Genomic DNA, 20,888 nt, shown 5'->3' on the forward strand with positions numbered 1-20,888 from the left:
TGCATGGAACTGTGCAAGACCAGAGAAGACACAAAGGATTCTGTGATTACCACTTCAGAGGGGATTTTTCTCTTCATGTATTTTAAGGATTTTTTAAGATGCCTTGATCTGTTTTTCAATATCTGCTCACATCTAATCTAGCATGAAATGCAATCCAGGCAGCCCTGGCTGCAAGTCTTCCCCTGCAAAGTTTCCAGCATCTTAGTGATGAAGAATGGTGTCAGCTTTGTTTCAGGTTTCACATTTTTATTCACTGGAATGAATTCTTTGCAGCAAAACTATTTGCTTAACACAGAGCCAAGTGTGAGTGCCAAGGCAGAGCTGCCCTGTGCCATACCCACATTTAGAGGGTCAGATTCCCCTTTGCCTGAAACCAGAGAAGGGCAATTCATACAGCATGCATCTCCTTGATCCAGGAGATGATCTCATGGCTTGGGCTGATGTCAGCCTCCAGGCATGCCCAACTGCGCCCCTACCCTGAGCTTTGTGTCTCCTGGCTCCTTTCCAGCCTCCCTAGCAGGGATTTCTGCAGGAGTGCACAGCTGGAAGGGAGGCTCCACAGGCAGGCAGACCCAGATCAGCCCAAAAGATCTGTGGGGGCAATGGTGAAGCAAATCCATGCATGATGCCAACAAATGTATTCTTGGAAGGGCCCTACCTTGGCACCCCTGACATCAATATCATGAATGGCACCACAGGGTATCTATCCCACCCCATGGTGGGGCTGAGCACCCTGAGCCATCCCTGGGGATGCAGGGCCCCACTGAGGAGCAGCTTTTTGGGAAGCCCTGGATTTGCAATTCAGGGCTTGGAGCATGACAGCACAGGAGAGCAGAGTCAGCCTTCTGTCACCCCAGAGCAACTGCAGTGGCATGAGCAAGCCAGGTTTTAACAAGTAAATCTACATAAAAGCTTTCTCAGAGAGCGATTACTTAATATAACAACCAGCTGTCTCTTCAATTCTTGCTGAGGCAGCTGATCTTCCCACCATTATTCACAGAGGAGAAAAAACAAGGGGGAAAAAAACAAAAAAAGCAGCAAGGCTGTTTAGTCTATAGAATAAGCAAAGCACCAGAGAAATTATTATACCTGACAGACAGAGATGTCAAGTGCTTTTTTTTTTTTTTTTTTGTTTCTCATTTCTTAACCACCTATCCATTTCTTGACAGGAAAAAAGAGCTCTTACTGCTGGGGTGCAAAGAGGTAATTAGTCATTAACCCTTTAAGGGTCAATCCCACAGCTTTTTGTAGCTGAGCTACACGATCTAATTACCATCACTTTTATGTTAGCACTTATCCACACAGGATCTGAATGTCTCCTCTTTAATTCAGCTGGCCCTGTACTGTGCTGTGCAGCCTTGTACAGAAAAAACAATTACCACAGGAAAACATCAGTGGGCACCAGGAGAGCCTCCAGGCTGGGAAAGTGGAGTATGGGACCACCCAGGCCTGCAAGGGCTGTACTTTTTGACCTGAACACAATCATGGCTTGAATAGATGGGTTTGTCCCCCATAGTCAATCAGGAACATTCATCTGAATTAATTAAATGCCTGAATTTATGTTAGGGTACATTAAACTTCTGCATGGCCAATTTTATTCAGAATTAATGTAGGCTTTGATTCCGAGTTAAATTGCACAGAAGAGTTTAATAAGAGGTAACTAATGGGTTTCAAAACTAAATTTGGATTCCTCTTCCTGGAGGCCATGGAGTCAGCTCTGGAGGGCTGGGGCAGAACAGAGATAAGAATCTGGGACAGAGAGGTTTTACAAGAAGTTTGTCCATGGACTGCTGCAAAGGAGCAAAGAGGTATAATTTTTTAATTACCCCTGCAGCCTTCCTGTAAATCTTGAGAAAAGGTGATTTTTCCACATTTGTTATCTTTAACACAAGGAGCAGCACTGCCTCCTGGCATGGAGCAAGGGGCTCCTTTGACCATCACCTGATTTATGGGTGAGCAGGAGCTCCCACAATTCCACCCACATTAGGAAAACTTTTCATTGCTGTTTTTAGTTTAGTTTTACTTTGGGTACAGAGCCGACCTCCCAGGCTTTGCAGGACACGTCCCCTCCTCTCTCCCTGCTCTTTATCCCAGCAGCAGCTCCTGGTTTTGGTGCAGGCATACAAGGAGTGAGGCAGTGAACCAGTGCCTGAACAGCCTGTCTCCTGAGGAAAAGGGGATGGAAAGCACTGGCAGAAGTTTAGCTGAGCTGCTGGGAACAGTTCACTCCCTTTAACAGGAGAAAAAGCCTCAGACCTCAGTAAGGCATGGATTTGATTTGTAATAAGGAATTTAATGATGCCTCTTCCACAGGATCTAGGATAGTAAAGAGGTGGGAGAGAAGGTAGAGCTACCTAAGTAGCTTAGAAATTATTTTTTTAATCCCTGTTCAGCAGAAACTAGCTAAACCAGAGCATGATTTGCTATCTGGACAGTATTGCTTAACAAGACACATGTGCACATTACTGCCATTAAGCAATCAATAAACCTGGGTGCAGGGCTACACACAATTTATTGTTCCTCCTCTTGCTTTGCTCTGACTCAGCACTGAGTCTGTACAATTGGGCAGGTATCACCCAGGCAGCAGAGAACTTCTTGTGATAAACAGTGGTGTAGCCAAAGGGAAAAAGAAAACAAAACCAGCCTTAGAAGCAAATCAGGCATGTTTTTATCTATTTGGCCTATAAGCTTTTTTCCCCCTCTCTTTAACTAGAACCTCAGACTGCTGTTTCTCTGCAGTCCCACTCTTTGCACTCTGCACTGCCTTCAGGAACCCGTCCAGCAGAGGATTCCTCTTGCAGCGTGTTCACACCTGCACAATTACCATAAGTGGAAGAAATTTCCTCTATTCTACAGCAAACAATGGAAAGGATTGCATTTCTCTTTCTGCTCAAAACCAGAGCACAGTTACTTTCAGGGCAGGTTATGAAACTCCCCCCAGAAAAAGGCCGTGTCACACAGAGGTGACTGTGTGCTGCTGTCCCCACAGCCAGTTAATGCAGCTGTGACAGTCCCGTCCCAGAGATCCCATTTTCTTCCTCAAACACATTCTAAGCATGTTTTCCACATGTTTCAATGTCTTAATTGAAGATAAAAAGAAAACTCCCCTCTTGATGAGGTACCAAACATGGTGGGACTCACACCCTTCTCTGAAACATCCAAGCAAGGGGAGCTCAGCCTCCTCATCAATTTCACTGAACTAATTACTGCCTGAAATTAGGCACGTGCTTAAATGCTCTGTCAGGCGCTGGGATTAACTGCAGACTCAGTCTCTCCCAGCGAGCTCCTTCCCACTCTGTCCCCACCCATCCTTGTCTTCAGGGAATGTTGCCATGGATTTCCACGGGACACAAGAGTCCATATTGGAAGAGCCCCGTTAAGGTTGCTAGGCGTAAATATTGACTTAACGGCTCTTCCGCCTTTTTTCTTTTTTAAGAACAGATTTGTTGGCCATGGCTGGAAAAATAGAATGATGGAGTATGCATGATTCACTCTGGCACTCACACAAACATGCAGATCAGTTGGCTGGCAGCTCCTCTGTTCGCAGAGCATCGCTCCTGAAATGTGTCATTTTGTTTTGGCAGCCCGAGCGTCCGAGCCCACAGACAGAGATGAAATCTCCAACCTTCCATGTACCTCACAGGGGAGTCACTGACCTTATGCTGCACTGAATATTGGATTAATGCTCCCAACAGCTTTTCTGTCCAGACACACAGAAGGACTGACAGAAGTTTTGGTTTCACACCAAGAGCCCGGCCCAGAAACCTCTCACATCCACTCTGCCAACACAAGAGAGGACAGCAAAGCAACTGCAGGTAAAACTGTTTGTTCAAAAGTCTCTTCAATTAGAACTGTTTCACAGCCAAGAAATATTGATACAGGCAATAATTCTTGTGACAGAAGGAAAGTAGCAGAGGTGAGGGGGACCCTAAGCTTTTGGTCACTGGATTCATGTTTTCATCACTGGTACTCCATGCTCAGACTTTTAATCCTGACTGCAAAAAATGTTTCTCTAAACATTACTTCAACACACAGCACCATTCAAACTCTCTCCCATATTGATTCTGCCAGATCTGAATGATTTGGCAGGACTGGCAGGGGAATGAGCCTTCACCAGAGATGCCTGAGGGTACCAAGTATGTGGGACACTGTGGGCATTGATCCTGGACATGCCAGCACAATCTCTGGCTATTCCTAAACTCCTGCTCACCACATACAGGGGCATGAGCAGCTCACCTGAGAGCAGTCAGACACTGCAGGAAGCACATTCAGAATTTCCTACCAGACCTCAATTTGATACACAACTGGGGGAAATCAAGAAGAGACCAAGAAGAATCTTGCATTTCACAACACTTGGCAGAGGTCTGCCAGAAAGCACAGAGCTTGTCAGGAGGAAAACAAAATTCTAATGATTGAAGATAGGAGGAGAAAGTCCAGTGTAATACAAGAGACCCTTCTCTGAAGGATCTCAAGGGGCTTGTCTGCATTTTTAGCCAGGCAGGATGTCTTTGGGACTTTTACCCCATCAGATTTTAAGCGCCCTCAAAAGGCACAATACAAAACCAGTCAGAGAAACTGGGATCAACACCTGTGCCTATTTCTATTTGCTTTGCATCCACATGTGCATATTTCTGTTTGCTTTGCATCCATCCTCTGTGTCTCTACACCTTCCCCTGGGGAACAGGGACCAGCTGGTGCTGCCAGGCATCCTCTGTGCACATCCTCCAGATGAGGTGGTTCAGTGCATGGTACATTTAAGGCTGTGGCACCTCACAGCTCTGCAGGGAAGCCCAAGCCTCTGGGGTCCCACCCATTCATTAGACAACACAAGAAATAGCCATTCCCACTCAGTGTTAAGCTACAAGAAACAAAAGCAAGGGCACTTAGATGGAGCTTAGCAACAGCTGCTCAGGATCCATTCAACCACTCTCAATCTATTTTTACTGACAGCTTTTGAAGCAGAGAATTCATTAAACAGAGGAACAGGTTGATATCCGTTCTCCTCAGCTGTAGGCAGAATTTAGTTTGTTATTTTCTAATTGTTTCCTTGGTGGCACATACAAATTCAATACTGCATCTGCAAGCAAGGATGTCTATTTTCAGAATAAAGACAATGACAGACAAAGTTTGTATTAGCAACAGCTGAGTAGAAGACACCAGGAGATAAAAAAGGGACATTCTCTTTTAAGGTCCTAATGTGCACAGGACAAGAGATTGAGTAGATCTAATTGCATGAAATTAAGGCATTTTCTGCCCACTCACTCTCCTGCCCTTGCAGCTGGAATAGCACAGCCTGGGTGCTGCCTCCTGGTTTCTCAGGAATGTGTTTGCAGGGAACAGAAACATTTCACAGTGCAGAAGCAAGAAATAGCCTGAATGATTTCTCTGCCTTGCCAGCTCGGGATCAAGGCTGATGCAAGTCAGTTCTTACTGCACGTGGATATTGCCCCCCTTGCACCCCATAGGAGAATCAGGGGACAAACCCATCAACACAGAGACTTTCAAGCTGTGTTATTGGCCATTATTGCCTGGTTACAGACATGGCAATGGTTGAGTTTTATGACAGGCTCTCAAAAACACCACACAGCAAGACAACATGCTGCTTTTCTCACTGGGTTTACCTTGTACTGACCCAAGGTGGGCTCAGCAATAGGAAGGCACTGCTACAAATAGTTGTGGCTGTTTGGAGCCCCATTTATGTCTCCCCACCAAAAAGGATCCCCTCTGCCAGCTGAGATGTCTGAATTTGCCCTTGTGCCTGCTGAGATGTCTGAATTTGCCCTTGAGCCAGCTCCTCTGACTTAGGCTGGCTGAGCTCTTCATCCAATCAGATTTTAGGATCTGTTTTGTCACACGGTGCCCAGATGATCAGCCTTCAGCTCTGACATGACCAAGCACTGGGGCAATAAGTCCCACCTGGGACAGAAGTGCAGCAGAAATAAGAGTGTCCCAGTCCAGTGCAGAGCAGTTCTGTATAACTGTGCTACCTTTGCTACCTTTAACTCAATGAGAAGGTACTTTCAGAAGTTTAAAACATACTACAGGAACCAATCCTAAAGTAACCAATCTCTTTCTGTTCCCCAGAATGAAAGTCAAGGGTGATAAGTTCAGATCCAAATGTCTCAAGTCAGGTGAAATAAATCCCACCTTCAGGACATTAGATGAGGAAGAGGTAAGGATTGAGTCTCTAATAACTACAATGAATTCACAGCAATTGTGAAATTCCTTTTTCTTACCCATGTATTCCAGCCAAAGTAAGGGAAAAAACCACATCTCCCTTGCAGAAGTACAAAGTACCACTCATCTTTATGGCACAGGTTAACACCATCTCCTATGACAATCCATGGCATGTCATCATTTTAGAGCAATTAAACAGACTGTTTTAAGCATTTAAAAATTATCACCCTGCTCCTGCTCTGCTCAAATGCTGTGACACAACTGCTGACATTCTTAGTGGATAAAGTCTTTTTATGGCATCATAGACTTACTCTAGCCTCAGTCCTTTCCGATTCTGCAGTTATGTGGCTGCATTAACCTGAAAGAAGAGCATTTCTCAAAACATTTTCAGCACCATTTAAATTTGCATGATCTTGTCTGCCTGTGATGGGCTGAACACCTTGTCAGTCACATTTGTCAATCACTGTTCCTCAGATGCAGGAGTCTAGCTGAAGCAAAGGGGCAGAAATGAAGGTCTGGTACTCACTTTCTCAGCACTGCAATTTCATTCTCTATGCTGCTTTCCTTCCCCTTCAGTGCCTTCTTGGGAATGCATTTGACTGCAAAGAGTTTCCCACTCGCTCTCTCTTCAGCCAGAACAACTTCAGAGAATGCACCCCTGAAAGAAGAGAAGAAAAAGCCTGGTTTAAAGTGGTGTTTATTTCTTTGAAGCCTGTTAACTGAAACACAACCATTGAACATGGTTCTTCTGGTGTCCTTTGGAAGCTGCTCTTGTTAAACACAGAAATGACATTACAAACATCTTTCTTTGCCTTTACAAACATATGGAGACATTCACACTCATGCAGTGCATTAAAGGCTTACCAAACACAACCACTTCAATAAAGAACCATGATCCAGCAGAGATATCAGCTTGAAAATGAGAAAGCACCATTTCTGTACACAGGGGCATGGACCATAGCCTGGCTGCTGACTTGGTGGATGAGGTATTTCCCCCTTTCTGAGGTTTTTGGAGGTGTAACTCACAAAGCAGCCCAGGGCTAAGTGCCACAGCAGTGTCAGGAGTGCTCCTGGTTCCTCACTCACCACAAGAGGTCAGGGCCCCCACTCTGGTCCTGCCTGGGCTTCTCCTCACCATTGGATCAACCCTGACTCAGACTGCATCACAAGAGTTATTCCACAGCACAAACTGATGTGTGTAACCACTGAAGCCAAAGAGTTGGATTAAATCACAAGTCTAAACATTGGCCTTAGTAGCAGCCTCCCTATGGTTACCCCAAGAGGGTTACACAAATAAAGAAACATCAGCACAGCAGCCAATTGCCAAGAATGGGCAGTGCCTCTCCTTTGGGTTATTTCATAACAGAGTATTCTTTCTTGCACTGTCAGTGCTTTCTCCCAAGCTTCTGGACCTAACCAAGAAGAGGCCAGGAAAACGTCACAGTCAGTGCTATACACTCATTTTTTTGGTTCCCAGATTTTTTGAGCATTTGAGCATCATTGAGACTCTGCTACTCTGGACAGATTTGCAGTGGTACATTAGGAGCATCCTTGTATTCTGGAACTTGGTACTGGTTTAGCAGCAAGGTACTGGGCCAGGGAGAGCACTGACCTGATGAGGAACAGCAAATAATTTTTCCTACTCACCAAAATCTCTTCTTGAAGCACCCACTTTGTCCAAGAGAGATCAGAACCAAGGGCTTTTCTAACCCAATGACAGCTGAAGGATCAGGGTGAGCAATCTGGTCTAATAGAAGGAGTTTGGAACTATATGATCCTTACAGTTCCTGCCAATCTAAACAATTCTTTGATTCTATGATTCTACAAAGGTTTGTGTTTTATTTATAAGAAATAAATATAGTCTTTCCTTTATTACTTCCCCTCATGAGCAGATTATTCTGGTCTCCTACACAGCTCCCTCTGATCAATGCTCAGGAGGGTGCTGAGCAAACCCAATCATGCTGCAGTCTGCTCTTCAAAGGTTATTGTTTGGTCACAGCCTCATCTGGCCACCACCAACTTTCTCTGGCTTTCACTCCTGACAACTGCTGTTTATCTAGATGTTTTGTGGATAAAGAAAAGAATTTCCTTTCCTGGACAGGCTCCTTTTTAAGTCATGCACTTGATGACACAAGCAGGCCGCTGTGACCTCACCAGCAGCTCCAGAGTTCCACAACAGCCTCATGAATCATGAAGTGGATAAGCAAAAGGAAGAGGCTGCTGCTCTGGAAACAAAGTACCTGAGCACCCAGAAATGCTTTTGTAGCCCCCAGATAGGGAAATAGTGATAGTGAAATTGAGGAAAAAAGACTTTTGCATGCTGTTATACAGCAGTTGTTTGACAGCTTGTCCACGTGGGGCAGTGATCCTCTGAACCAAGAAATGTTTTGCCTCATTTTTACTAAAAAGGGCAGACTATGGCTCCATTTATGCCACTTGGAGCAGCAGAATGATTTCTTCCTTTCTGCTTTGTGTATAATCCACCACAGCATGTCAGAGCATCACAGGCTCCAATTTAGGGTCCTCACAGCTGATCCAAGTGGTTTGCACAAATAAGCCACCCAGAGTGTTTTTAATTGTGTTATTTCCTTTCCTGTTATTGACAGCCCTAGCCATTCAATTCACCAAATAAGGTTTTCATCCTGACCCTCATGCTTGGGACAGCCAGACCAGAACTGCAATAAAACCCTTTTGCTGGAAAGCCCTGAGACCTCAGGGTGCTTACCAGCTTTGGTTGCAGACCTGAGCAGTCAGAAACTCACAGCTGTATTTCATGAACCCCTCAAATCCCTTCTGCTTTCAGCACAGCATTTCATCCCCGCTGTGTCTGGAACAGGATCCTTGTCCTCAGTTAAATGGTGTTGGAAGCTGCAATATTCCCACCAGGAATATTATTTACTGATCACACAGCTCTCCCAGTGTTTATGATATTATAAAAATACAGGGAGCTCCCTTCCCAATCTGCATTTCATTGCTGATCTCAGACAACAAAACAGAGGAAATCCCTTTATTTCCCCTCTACACAATATGGTTAACTTAGTGAAGCACCTCTTTTTCAGCTGGCTCCCTCATTTAGCTGGATTCCTTCCTCCACTTATCAGGACAGACATGGTTTCCTTGCTTGGAAAGAGCCCCTATGAATTTAAATGAAATTTTTTTGTAGAGCTCTGCAATACTCATGAAACCCAATTCCCTATCTCCTTAACAGCCTTTCTCATTACAGCATGAAATAACCTGAAGCTCAGCTGAAGTGTTTGGTCCCATGTCAACCCTGGGCACAGACAGGGTGCTTTTTTACATTGATTTTTATTTGAGGCCATGGCATGAAATTGCTAATGCTGGGAAGAGCTGGGATGGGTCTGCTGGGAAGGCAGGAGGGAGATGTGAGGAGGCAGGAGGGAGATGTGAGGAGGCAGGAGAGAGGCTGCCTGCACTGTTCTGTGCACTTCACACACCCCTGTGCTCACAGAGCAAGGGAGGGACAAAGCAATGAGTCAGTGCACAAAAGAAAGAGAAGTGAAGTGCTGGAAGGAAGGAGAAGGAAGGGAACAGATGCAGAGAGGGATCAGAGTGTTAAACAGAGACTCAGCAGTATTGGGCAAGAAGAAAGAAGGCGTGGGAGGGAGCACCAGCAAGGGAGAGGCAGCAAAGATACTCCTGGAGTCAGGGAAGAGTCAAAATACTGAATAGATGGGCAAGCAATTATCTCATCGCTTCAAACATGCAGCTGAATTCATCCACTCTTAATGACACGGTCCAGCCTCCACAAAACCCCTCTCGACTCAGGCATGAATAGGTAAATATCAGAGAGAAAGGCAGAAGGATAAGGCTGCTCATTTTCCTGCAACAGCAATATATCCTACAGCAAATCCCCAACTTCTGAAAACAGTTCCACAGAACTACCAGCTCAGCAGGCTTGCTAAAGATTTTTTCTCCCTAAAATGAATTAATACTGCCTTTAAAATAATCATATTAATGAAAAAAGCAATTCATTTTAAAAATGAATTACAATTCTTTATTGAGATTTAAAATGCAATTGTGTGCAAAGTTTTAGAAAGAAGTTTGGGGTAGGAAATATTGCATTTTACACCATCGACATGACAGGACTTTTATGAAAAGGCCATGGTTTCCATTAAACATCACCAAGCAGTGCTGTATGATAAAAATGAAAAAACCAAATATCACACTGTGATATAGATTTTTTAAATTGGAAAAGAGGTTAACTAGCTAAAAATTATGATTGTAAATTGTCTGCAATGGTTGGGATGCAGCATTCCCTTCAGCTGGGAAGGAGTAAATGCAACCTTTCCAACACGCCCAGGGACAAAATCTTCACCCCTCTGAAGAGGAGCTTCCAAATCCTTCAAGAATTTTCCCTGTCCTGCCTGCAGATGATAGCAAACAAGCAAAAAAGTATCATGGCTTTGAGGAAGTAGAACAGTGGTGGAAATGGGTAAGCAAGAAACTTCTGCAAAATGAAACCACTTTCAGCTGCCAAAATCCGTGCGCGGCAACAACCCATTTTTGAAAGTTTAGACCATATTATCATTTACCCTGGAGGAGGTGCTCTTTTCAAACTTCTAATTAAGGCATGGAATAATTTCATTATTTAGATCACTTCCATATGAATTAGGAACAATGTAAGGGGAAAAAAAAAGATGTTAAAGGACTTGATGAGTGACATTGAGATAATTGCAAATTCTAGAGGGTGCTTGAGATGTTTTGACTCCTCACCCCTTTGCAAACACCTGGACTGTGCAGTATCCTATGAGATGCCAATTTTTTTAAAGTTTTGATTAATTTAAATTATTTCTCATGCATTATTTATCTTTTATATAGATTTAAAGATTATAATTTAAAGATTAACACTGAAATATGAACATTATTCATACCCAGACTGGATTTTCTATGATAATATGGCTGCAAGGCTAGGCTATCCTGCAGATCAAAGCAAAATAAAGAACAAGTAAGTTTTTTCCTTCTTCTGTTGGAACTATAACTTATTATGAACATTTAATTTCTGAAATATAATGAACAGCATATACTGTGACAGCAAATCTGCTCTCATTCAACAAAAAAATTACCTTGACAAAAACACTGACAAAATGAAGACAAAGCTGATGGAGGGATAGAACTTCTTTTTTTTTTCCATTCAGCCTCAATGTTGAGCAGTTTTCCACTGCATTAGCAGGTGCTCTGCCACACTAAGTCAACAGACATAGCCAGGAAACAGATTTCACATCTTCAGGCTGCATACAGCTAATGTTCTTAATTATTGTACAATTGGCATCCCATGTGTACTTTGCCCTGGCCAAACCAGGAGGGGAAAAAATTGAACACTCAACATCTGAAAAATATACCATGTCCATCCACCCTGAGACAGAAAGTCTGAATGAATCAAAGGGGGACAAATCAAACTAAAGGTCATTTTCGTAGTGTGGCTTTGGCAACCACACTCAAATTCTGCTCCTTGACTCTTCAAAGAAAGATTACTTTGGACTGCACCACAGAGGGAAAATGGTCTTTGTTAGCATTTTCACAGCTTCTTCCATGGGCCTCAAGGGGTTAACTGCAGGATAAGCCCAAGCTCTGTGTAACACATCAGAGCTTTTTTTTTTTTTTAAATTTTCAGTTGCTTTTGTAAGCACCTCCTCACTCTCCTCACACATCATCCAGGTGCATCCCAACACAAACCAAATTAAAGTTGGAAATAAAGATTTTTATTCCAAAGTCATGTCCATTGGTGTTCTGACAGCTGCATGAAAATGAATTTACAATTCAATTCAATAGTTTTGTGATGTTTGAATGCAAAGTTAACAACACAGAAGTGTGGAGAGGGTTTTTAGCCAGCCAAGAGGAAAGGAGGAGGACTTTGGAGCTGCGCTACACATGGTACAGAAACCAAATTCTCTACATATTCCCAAGAACTGAAAATAAATTCATGCAAAAAGCTGACTAATCTGGTGGCAGCCATCTATGCTTTAGAGCACAAATACTTTTTCTAGCTATTTTCATTCATCAAACACACAGTTCAGGCCTGCAGCCCCTTCTATGGCAATGCTTCCTCTGCCTGGGCAAGAGCACAACAACTGGGATCACTGTATTAACACTGGTATTTTTAGCCTCCCTACTCATTTAATTTCCACTCAGCCTCCCAGCCACGACTGAAAATGCTGTTTCCTACCTTGGGGCCCCACGAGTGCCTGCTCCAACAGCAGACATGGCCCTGCCCTGGGCAGTGTCTGACCCCGGCTCCCCTCTCCAGGCTGATCCCAATCCCTGCCCGCAGTGATGATCCCATGGAAGTGCCTGATGCTGCAGCCTGGGGCTGCTCTTAACCCACCACAGATGATGAACAGCACTCCCACTGTGCCAGAATGCTGCTGCTATACCCTGATGGACACTCCAATAACGGCAAGAGGCACAGATACTCTTTGCTGGGTGTTCCTGCAGCAAGAAGCTCCTTTTTGGAGCACTCACACCTTTCCCTGAGCCTCTGCCCCATGGCCATTCTCTTTCTGGAGCACTCACACCTTTCCCTGTGCTTTGAGCCATTGCCCCATGGCCATTCCATTTCTGGAGCACTCACACCTTTCCCTGAGCCATTGCCCCATGGCCATTCCATTTCTGGAACACTCACACCTCACTCTGTGCCCTGAGCCATTGCCCCATGGCCATTCCCTTTCTGGAGCACTCACACCTTTCCCTGTGCCCTGAGCCATTGCCCCATGGCCATTCCCTTTCTGGAGCACTCACACCCTTTCTGAGCCATTGCCCCATGGCCATTCCATTCTGGAACACTCACACCCACCTGTGCTGAGCCATTGTCCCATGGCCATTCCCTTTCTGGAGCACTCACACCTTTCCCTGTGCCCTGAGCCATTGCCCCATGGCCATTCCCTCAGCATTTTGTCTTGTCTAAGGTATCCTAAAACCACTGTGGGCTTGTGTTGTGGGCTTGTGTGTCACCATGCCCAGGGTTGGGCAGCACGAAATCCCCAATTCGACTTTTCTTTCAGTCATTCTGCTGCTTGCCCTGTAACAAAATATTTGGGAGGAGATAACCCCATCAATACCCAAATCTCTGCTAGGGTTTATAGCCATGATAGAGCCACCCAACAATAAATAACACACTCCAGGCAGAGCTTCTTTATTCACCTCCTTTTAAACCAGTTGGGTTTCCACTTACCATTTCAGTCTGCAACAGAATGAGCAGCACAAAGCTTTGATCTTGTGTAGCCACCAAGACATTTCCTATTTGTTTGGATTTAACTTCTGTTTTTTGTGGATACTATTGTCTACGGTTACAACAGCTTAGTGTTTTGACAGTTTTTGTCACCAGAGTCAGCTGCAAGAATTTTAATGCCCATTTGAGGCGTATAATTTCCTCTAGTTTAGCTGCTCAATATTTAATAATCTCAGGGAAAGGAAAAAAAAAAGAGCCCACCCACTAGAAGAACTGGGATTAAGACTGGAAATCCATGTCAGCTACTTAAAGGAAAGCTACTTAAAGGAAAGAGACTTCTATGAAGCCAGAAAACACAGATTTAAAGTTGCACATCATAAAGCATGAATTTATGGCAGTATAGTCAAGGTGGTTTCTCTCACAGCCCTGGACCCCCTTCACCAGAAGGCAACAACCCCCTGAGAGAGGGAATCAATGGTTTTCACTCAAGGAAAACATCCCTGGAAATGATGTGAACCATTCTGTAGCTGGGATTAATTCTTTACTCCAGGATGAATTCCAAGGTCACAGCAGGGCCTGGCACACACCACCAGCCCCTCTGGTCACTCCAGCTCACACAGCAGCTGGGTGAAGGCACCAAACACACAACCAAGGAGACCTCCAGCCAAGAAAAGCCACCAGGGGCAGAGCAGAACGAGACATGCAGGCTTCAGTGCCATAAAATTTAGGTTCAAAGATGAATGAACCACACAAGGCACAGAAATCCAGCCAAAAATGAAAGTTGCTGAAGAATCTTCTCCCTTTCTAAGATGAACTAATTTGTTTGAGCTGCCTGGTGTATGCTAATTTAATAGGATGCTATGCAGTCTGTTGTGAGACAGTGATGCATGGATGCTAAAAAGGGAAACTGGCCCAGCTCAGATCCCCAGTAGTGTTTGTTATTACAGTCATTTTCTTTCCTGAACTGTTTGCTCCTTTCTGATTAATCCTGACCCCTATTAGAAAGGGAAGTATTGTCTTTAAAGGCCTATTACATTTACATTACATCCTCTGTGGCAGTCACACTAAAGCTATCAAGAAAAACATACAATTCTCTGTACTGAGATCTTCCTTCCATTATACCCTTCACAAATGAGCTGTTAAGCAGATTTTTTTTTTCCCACTGATGATCACTTTCCTTCCAAAGTGAATATTTAAGTACCTTTTTTCCCACTTTCATCTTATGAGTCAAAAGGAGCTCATCGTCTGGCAGGGTTTATCTGATGGCAGCATTCTCACAAGAAAATAACCTTTTTTCTTCTAGGAATGACCTCAAACCTTTCTAGAGGCATAAGTGATCTCCATATTTTTTTTTTCCAAAGCATTTCCCCATTGTAACACTGACATATACATAGTCTATTATTTCTGGAGATCTTATCTGGCCATATTAAGTAGATTACACCAATTTGAAAGAGCCTTCTTCTTCTTTCTCCACATGGAAACTCAAGAAAAAAATCTGTCCCAGTGTGGCATTCTCCAAGAGGCTGAATCAATTACAGAACAAGTAAATGATACTGTAGCAAAGCAAAGCAAGGCAGACACTGCAGTTTTGCTTCCAAAAATTCCTACATTTCTTCTACAGGGCTCTGTAGGGAAGGTGGAACTATCCACTGCCTAAAGATCAAATAATTTTGCAGCTGTGACTAATCCATGGGAAATGTCCATTTAGCCAAGAGTTTCACCTAAAGGTGTCTGGAACTTCACAAGTCCAAGATATAAAAGTCTGCACAGCGCCTCATTCATTCAAGTGGCATTTCTTTCTCTGTCACAGACATCTTTTATGAAAAATCCTTTCCTTGGGATTTTTCCTCCTGAGAAACTGAGATGCCTCAGGAACAAAATGCAAACATTGATTATCTGCTGCTGTGGAATGCAACAGGTGCATCTGTGATTGGCCCATGTTGGTTGTTTCTAATTAATGGCCAATCACAGCCCAGCTGGCTCAGACAGAGAACCCGAGCCACAAACCTTTGTTATCATTCCTTCCTATTCTATTCTTCTGAGGAAATCCTTTCTTCTTTTCTTTTCGTATAGTTTTTATGTAATATATATCATAAAATAATAAATCAAGCCTTCTGAAACATGGAGTCAGATCCTTGTCTCTTCCCTCAACCTGAGACCACTGTCACATTTCTCTACAAAATAAAGCCACAGTGTCAGTTCTGGTAGCCTTCCCAGTGCTCAGAGGCAAAGGGTTGTATCCCTTGAGCTGTGATTTTCAAACACCAACCCTGCCTTTCATGAACTGCACTGCCCATTCCACAGCTGAGGGCCTTGAGGAACAGGAACTCCATGGACTGATGTGGCATCTGGGGATGTGGTTTGCTGGTGAAGATGGCAGCATTAACAGCTGGACTCAGTGGTCTTGGAGCTCTTTTCCAACTTCAATAACTGTGATTTTTATTTAATTTAATTAAAAGCTGGGAGCTTTGCATCGTCTAAAAGTGCACATTCCTGTTGTAGTTTGAAAAGCATCTGCAGCAGATGCTTATGTCCTACCCAAAATTAATGACAGCACACTGTCATTAATTAATTAATGACAGACACTGTGATGTGTGCTGTCCAGCACACTGACAATCCTACTGTGTGTCTGTAGGATCCTTAAACCCTGTTTGCCTAAACCCCCCTGTTCCATTTGCTGCACAACTTTGGTCACAGAGATCACCTGAGACACCCAGACATTAGTGCAGATGATCACAGTGTGGTTCTGCCTATTCTGAGGGCAAATTTAGATTAGACAACTGCACCATGAAAGCAGTGCACATCATCCAGCATCTGCCTTTTCCACTGCAATCCTCCAGATCCAATGTGGAGCCCCAGTCAGGAAGCAGCTCCATGAATGTGATGAGCAGCCACTGAAAGAGGAGGGCACAGGGCTCAGAGCTGTCACAAGCATAGCTGAACAACTCCCATTGTCCACCAGCCCTTCTGTGCTCTGTGAAACTCCAGTTGGCCTCTTCTCATCCTGCTGCCTCAGCCAGCCCTGCACATCCATTTTAAATATCTGGGCTAAAAATTGTGCGCATTTTGTATCCTTGCCCACTCCAAGTTGCAGATCAGAATTAAAAAAAAAAAAAAAAAAAAAAAGAGAGAGAGAGAAAGACAATTCAGTATGGTGGAATACAAATTTTATAGCTCAGAGCTTAGCTCTGGTAGGAAAAGGCACTGCAGGATATTCAGAGCTCCATCTGCAGCTTTACTCCCAATGGCCACCTCTCAAAACACAGGGAAGAGCACTTGCTTTTCTACTCCCCAGCCTCTTCACTCATGTATCCACATGTGGCTTCATGCCTGAGCTGAGGTACATTAAGAAACTCAGCAAACTGGTTTGCCTAGCAACTGGCAAGCTTGAAAATAAACACTCTGGCAAAGATTATTTCAGTCTAACTGCACATAAAGTTACCAGGGCCTTTGCAACTCACAGACACTTCTGCAAAAAAGAATTGCCGCATGCTTTCCACATGTGCCACCCTCGGTCATTCTCATGAAAACTGAGTGTAAAAAGGGGGTTTCTTTCAGCTTCTGCTGATGAGGAATTTCTCCATGGCTCCATTTTCATGGTGCTGTGTTGAGCCTACTAAGATAATTTTCCAAACAGATTCAGCACCAGCACACGTTTCCCCCCATAAAGTCATTGTCACAATCCTCCACACTGCTCTGAAGGCGCATCTTTTGATGTCATGGAGTTACACAGGGACTGGCAGAAATAAACTCCCCAGGGAGATGTGAGGAACCAAAAGCTGCACCAGCTTCCATCCAAATCCTCCCCAGCCTAACCATGGATCCAGATAAAGCAGAAGCCAAAGAGTGATGCTCTGAGCTCATCCCATGCTTTTAGCAGCAGGGAAGGGCAGGGACCCCTGCAGCAATCCCATCCCCTGAGGCTGGGAGCCATCCCTGCCTTCTGCTGCCTTGCCCATGGGATGTTAGAAGTGTTAGAAGACAGGGAATGAGCCCTTTCAGCATAGCAGAGCTGCATGAGAGCAGCTGAGCAGGTCAGAGAGTCACAACAGAGAAAAGGTGATGGTGTCTCCTCCATTTCATCTGAAAGGAGGACAGACCCCCTTGCCCAAAGAGGTCAGTCTGGTCCATGGAAGCAACATGTTGTTGAGATGGTCCATGAAAACATCAGCAGTGAGACACACACTGATATCTCTGCCCCATTGCTCATAAAGTCTTCAGATTCCTGCTTTAATAGCAACTGGTTTTGACTTAATAGAGAACAATCCTAATTTATTTGCCAAATTTGCTGTTAAGGAGGAGACTGAAGCCCTACAGATTTCCCAGGGCAAGCTGCTGCTGCTGAGCTTCACCTGACTCACCAGAGCCATGACAGACTGGGACTGCCCACAGCTCCAGCACACCCTGTGAAACACAGGCCCAGGCCAGCCACCCCTCAGCCTGGCCCTGCCATGTCAACTTCCCTCAGCCTGGCCCTGCCATGTCAACTTCCCTCGGCCTGGCCCTGCCATGTCAACTTCCCTCAGCCCGGCCCTGCAATCCTCCAGTGAACAGCAGCACAGGGGGAACCATCTCAGTGCCTCAGGCAGCTCACAAACACCAGCCAAAGCCAACTGCTGCACAGGGATGTTCTCCTGTGTTGGAAAACTTCAGCAGAAACACTCTGACAGCAAGGCTGGTTCCCTTTATCTGAAATGCAATCACAGCACATTATGATCCCACAGTACAATGGCCAGTTTCCTAGGAGATGACTGCCACACGCCCTGACTGGTTTTAAAAATGAAGTTTCTCAGAACTGATTTCTGTCTCAGGTTGACATTCTACACACACATTGACAGTGCCACCTCTGTGCTTCCCATCCTTCAGGTGGGTCCAGATAACCCAGCCCAGACCTTGGGCAGCAGGGATGAGAGGCACCATATAATGGCCCAAGAGCTGATGAGGAGAACACAATCTTCAAACCTGACAGCAATAATTTCTGTGTTTCTTTGGAAGCTATTGCATCATTTCATGGACAGAAAGAAAGCAGCATGTTTTCCTCCCAGGTGACCTGCACTTCAGAAGTTTAAAGAACCCCAAAGGGAATGAAATGTCAGGGGATAGGAGAAATGCCTTGCAAGAAAAAAAAAGTGGTTAAAAGACAGAAAACAGCACGGAATAAATGTTAAATCCATTTAATATCCAGTGTTAGGGGTCATCAATAAAGCAGTCTGCCACAGCCTGAAGGCTTTGTGCTGTTGAGATCCTTCTTCTCCCCAAAGGGAGGCTTCAAAGCCTGACTAGCAGGAAAGGAACTCTCATGACATTCATGGCTGGAAAATCAAGGTATACAATGTTGCACTCTGTGCCTCCAGACAGACCCATCATGCAGGAGAACACTGGCAGGGTGAGAAGGAACGATCAGGATTGCAGGAATCTCTCTCCTAATGCACTGTAAAGGTTACCTGAAAGCCAGTTCCCAAAAATACTGCAAACAGCAGGGCACTGGCAGCAGGCTGAGGAGCCAAGCTCTGCATGGTCCAGCTGGAAGAAGCTGCCACAGGTTGTGTGGGGTACAAAGGTGATACACCAGCCCACTGAAGAGATGGGCTGCAGAGTATTCAAACAGGTTAAAAGTTGATTAAAGAAAAAAATCACAAAATATTCCAGAAATTTAGCTTCCTGGGGAGCTTCTGTTTATTGTCATTGAAAGGGCTTGAAGGGGAGGATGGGTTGGACACTCAATGCTGACAGCAAGGGCACAAGTTGATCCCTGGAATTTAGGAATAAATCAAAATGAGACAGCATCTCTGCCCACTATGATCATAGGGGGAGGTTCACCATGAAGAAATAACCTTTGAGCCCATTAAAAATATAGAAAAATAACCTTTGAGCCCATGACCAGCCAAAAGGATGTGTGTGAAATTGTTGGAATAGCAAAAAAACATGCTGCTTCCTTGGGGAAAAGTTTTGCTTTCTTCCAGGGGTAGGAATTTAATTTTAACAAAGAACTTAAGAAATGGAGCTCATGTAGCACAAGACTTCCACCCACCCTGTTTATCCTCCAGCAGTCAGAGATCCAGGAAAGGGATTTCTGTTCAGGTAATAGCTGTCTCAGCTACCTGTCCTGCACTAATCTCTGTAATTCATTTTCTCCAACCCATTTACACTTTCAATTTCAGTCTCCTGCAGAATTAAGCACAATGAAGTACAAATTATATGATAAAGCATTCTTCTTTGTTTGTTCTCAATTTGATGCTTGATAATTTCATCCCATAACTCTCCAGTGAAAGATATTTTAAATATGTTAAGTAACCAACTGCTTTCCCATGTCACATAATGGTTTTTAAACTACAACTAGAGGCAGAAACAGTCAGCAAAAGGAGTGTGCAAGAACTGGATTCCCCCTCACTCTCCATGTCAAGAAACTTTCAACCTATAGTAGGAGACATGAGACAAACCCAGAATTCTTAGGAAAGAAAGCTGTGTTACACTTTTACACTGTGTTAAATCTTCAGTGGTGTGTGTAATTTTAAAGGAATACCTGTAAAAATGAATAAAGTTGTCAAAACAAGAAGTGAGAAGGTCCTGGGAGACAGAACCAGGAGAGCTAAAACTTGCAGGAAACATAAGCACTGTTTGAAAATATTGATGCTGGAAACACAGACCAAATCTATGCCCCAGGAAAAGAAATTCTTGAAACAGAGAAGTCTGGCAGGCTAAGCAGCTGGGCAAGAGAAACTGTGAGAAGTAAGATAACATCCTCAAACCCAGAAATTGTGTGTCCAAATGAGGAAGCAAAAATGGATTTCAAGTTCCGGTGGGTAAAATAAAAGAACTTGAAAGGGTGGGGAAAAGCACCTAAAGAACAGTTGCACCAGGAAGGGAACCCAATAAAGATTTATTCTGCACATGTGAGAACCCTGATAACTGATGGACCAGGATGAAACCAACTACAGATGTAGCAGAAATAAACTCACATGAATATCACAAAAAAATCACGGGTTTTGTCATGTATGATCATTGCAGGGAGGTTTGGGAAGGTTTTTACACTGGAAACCTTCTTTACAAGGCTGGTAAAAAGGGTCATGGACTGGACTGACCCAACCATTCTAGGAGAATGAAACCAAACTTTCATTCTAGGGCATGAAACTAAACACATGCTGAAGTCTCCTTCTTAAAGTTTTATGTGTACCCAAAATTTAGAAGGCAGCTAACATAATGTAACTTTAGAAAAGGGATGCAAAGAAATAAGTCAGGAGTTACCTACTACTCCAGATTAGCAAAACTGACATCAGCAGGTCAGTAAAAACTCTAGTGAAGAATATCCCTCCCACCAAAGACAATTACTGAACACTTTGAACAGCCTGATAGACTGAGGATTTAGGGAAGGAAATCCAGGCTTCATAAATGCACTGGAATGCTCTGGAAGGGTCAACAACTATGCAGATGGGAAAATGCTGTTGATGTGGTTTTTTTCAGATTTCAGTGGGGTGCCTCAAGGATCTCTGAGCAAATGAGCTGTCAGGGGATAGGGGAAACTTCT

At 44.1% G+C, this 20,888-nt stretch overlaps 1 protein-coding gene across 4 annotated transcripts in view; it reads right to left on the bottom strand.

Annotated features, from left to right (window-relative positions):
- CAMK1D (calcium/calmodulin dependent protein kinase ID) overlaps positions 1-20,888 on the bottom strand; it is a 218,390-nt gene that overhangs the window by 117,372 nt on the left and 80,130 nt on the right. For all 4 annotated transcript variants that reach the window (XM_064703023.1, XM_064703024.1, XM_064703026.1 and 1 more), the window contains exon 2: positions 6,704-6,835. In XM_064703023.1, the coding sequence (XP_064559093.1) occupies positions 6,704-6,835 (132 nt within the window). The remainder of the gene's footprint in view (positions 1-6,703; positions 6,836-20,888) is intronic.

This window comes from Zonotrichia leucophrys, chromosome 1A (genome assembly GCF_028769735.1).
Source record: "Zonotrichia leucophrys gambelii isolate GWCS_2022_RI chromosome 1A, RI_Zleu_2.0, whole genome shotgun sequence".
NCBI lineage: Eukaryota > Metazoa > Chordata > Aves > Passeriformes > Passerellidae > Zonotrichia > Zonotrichia leucophrys.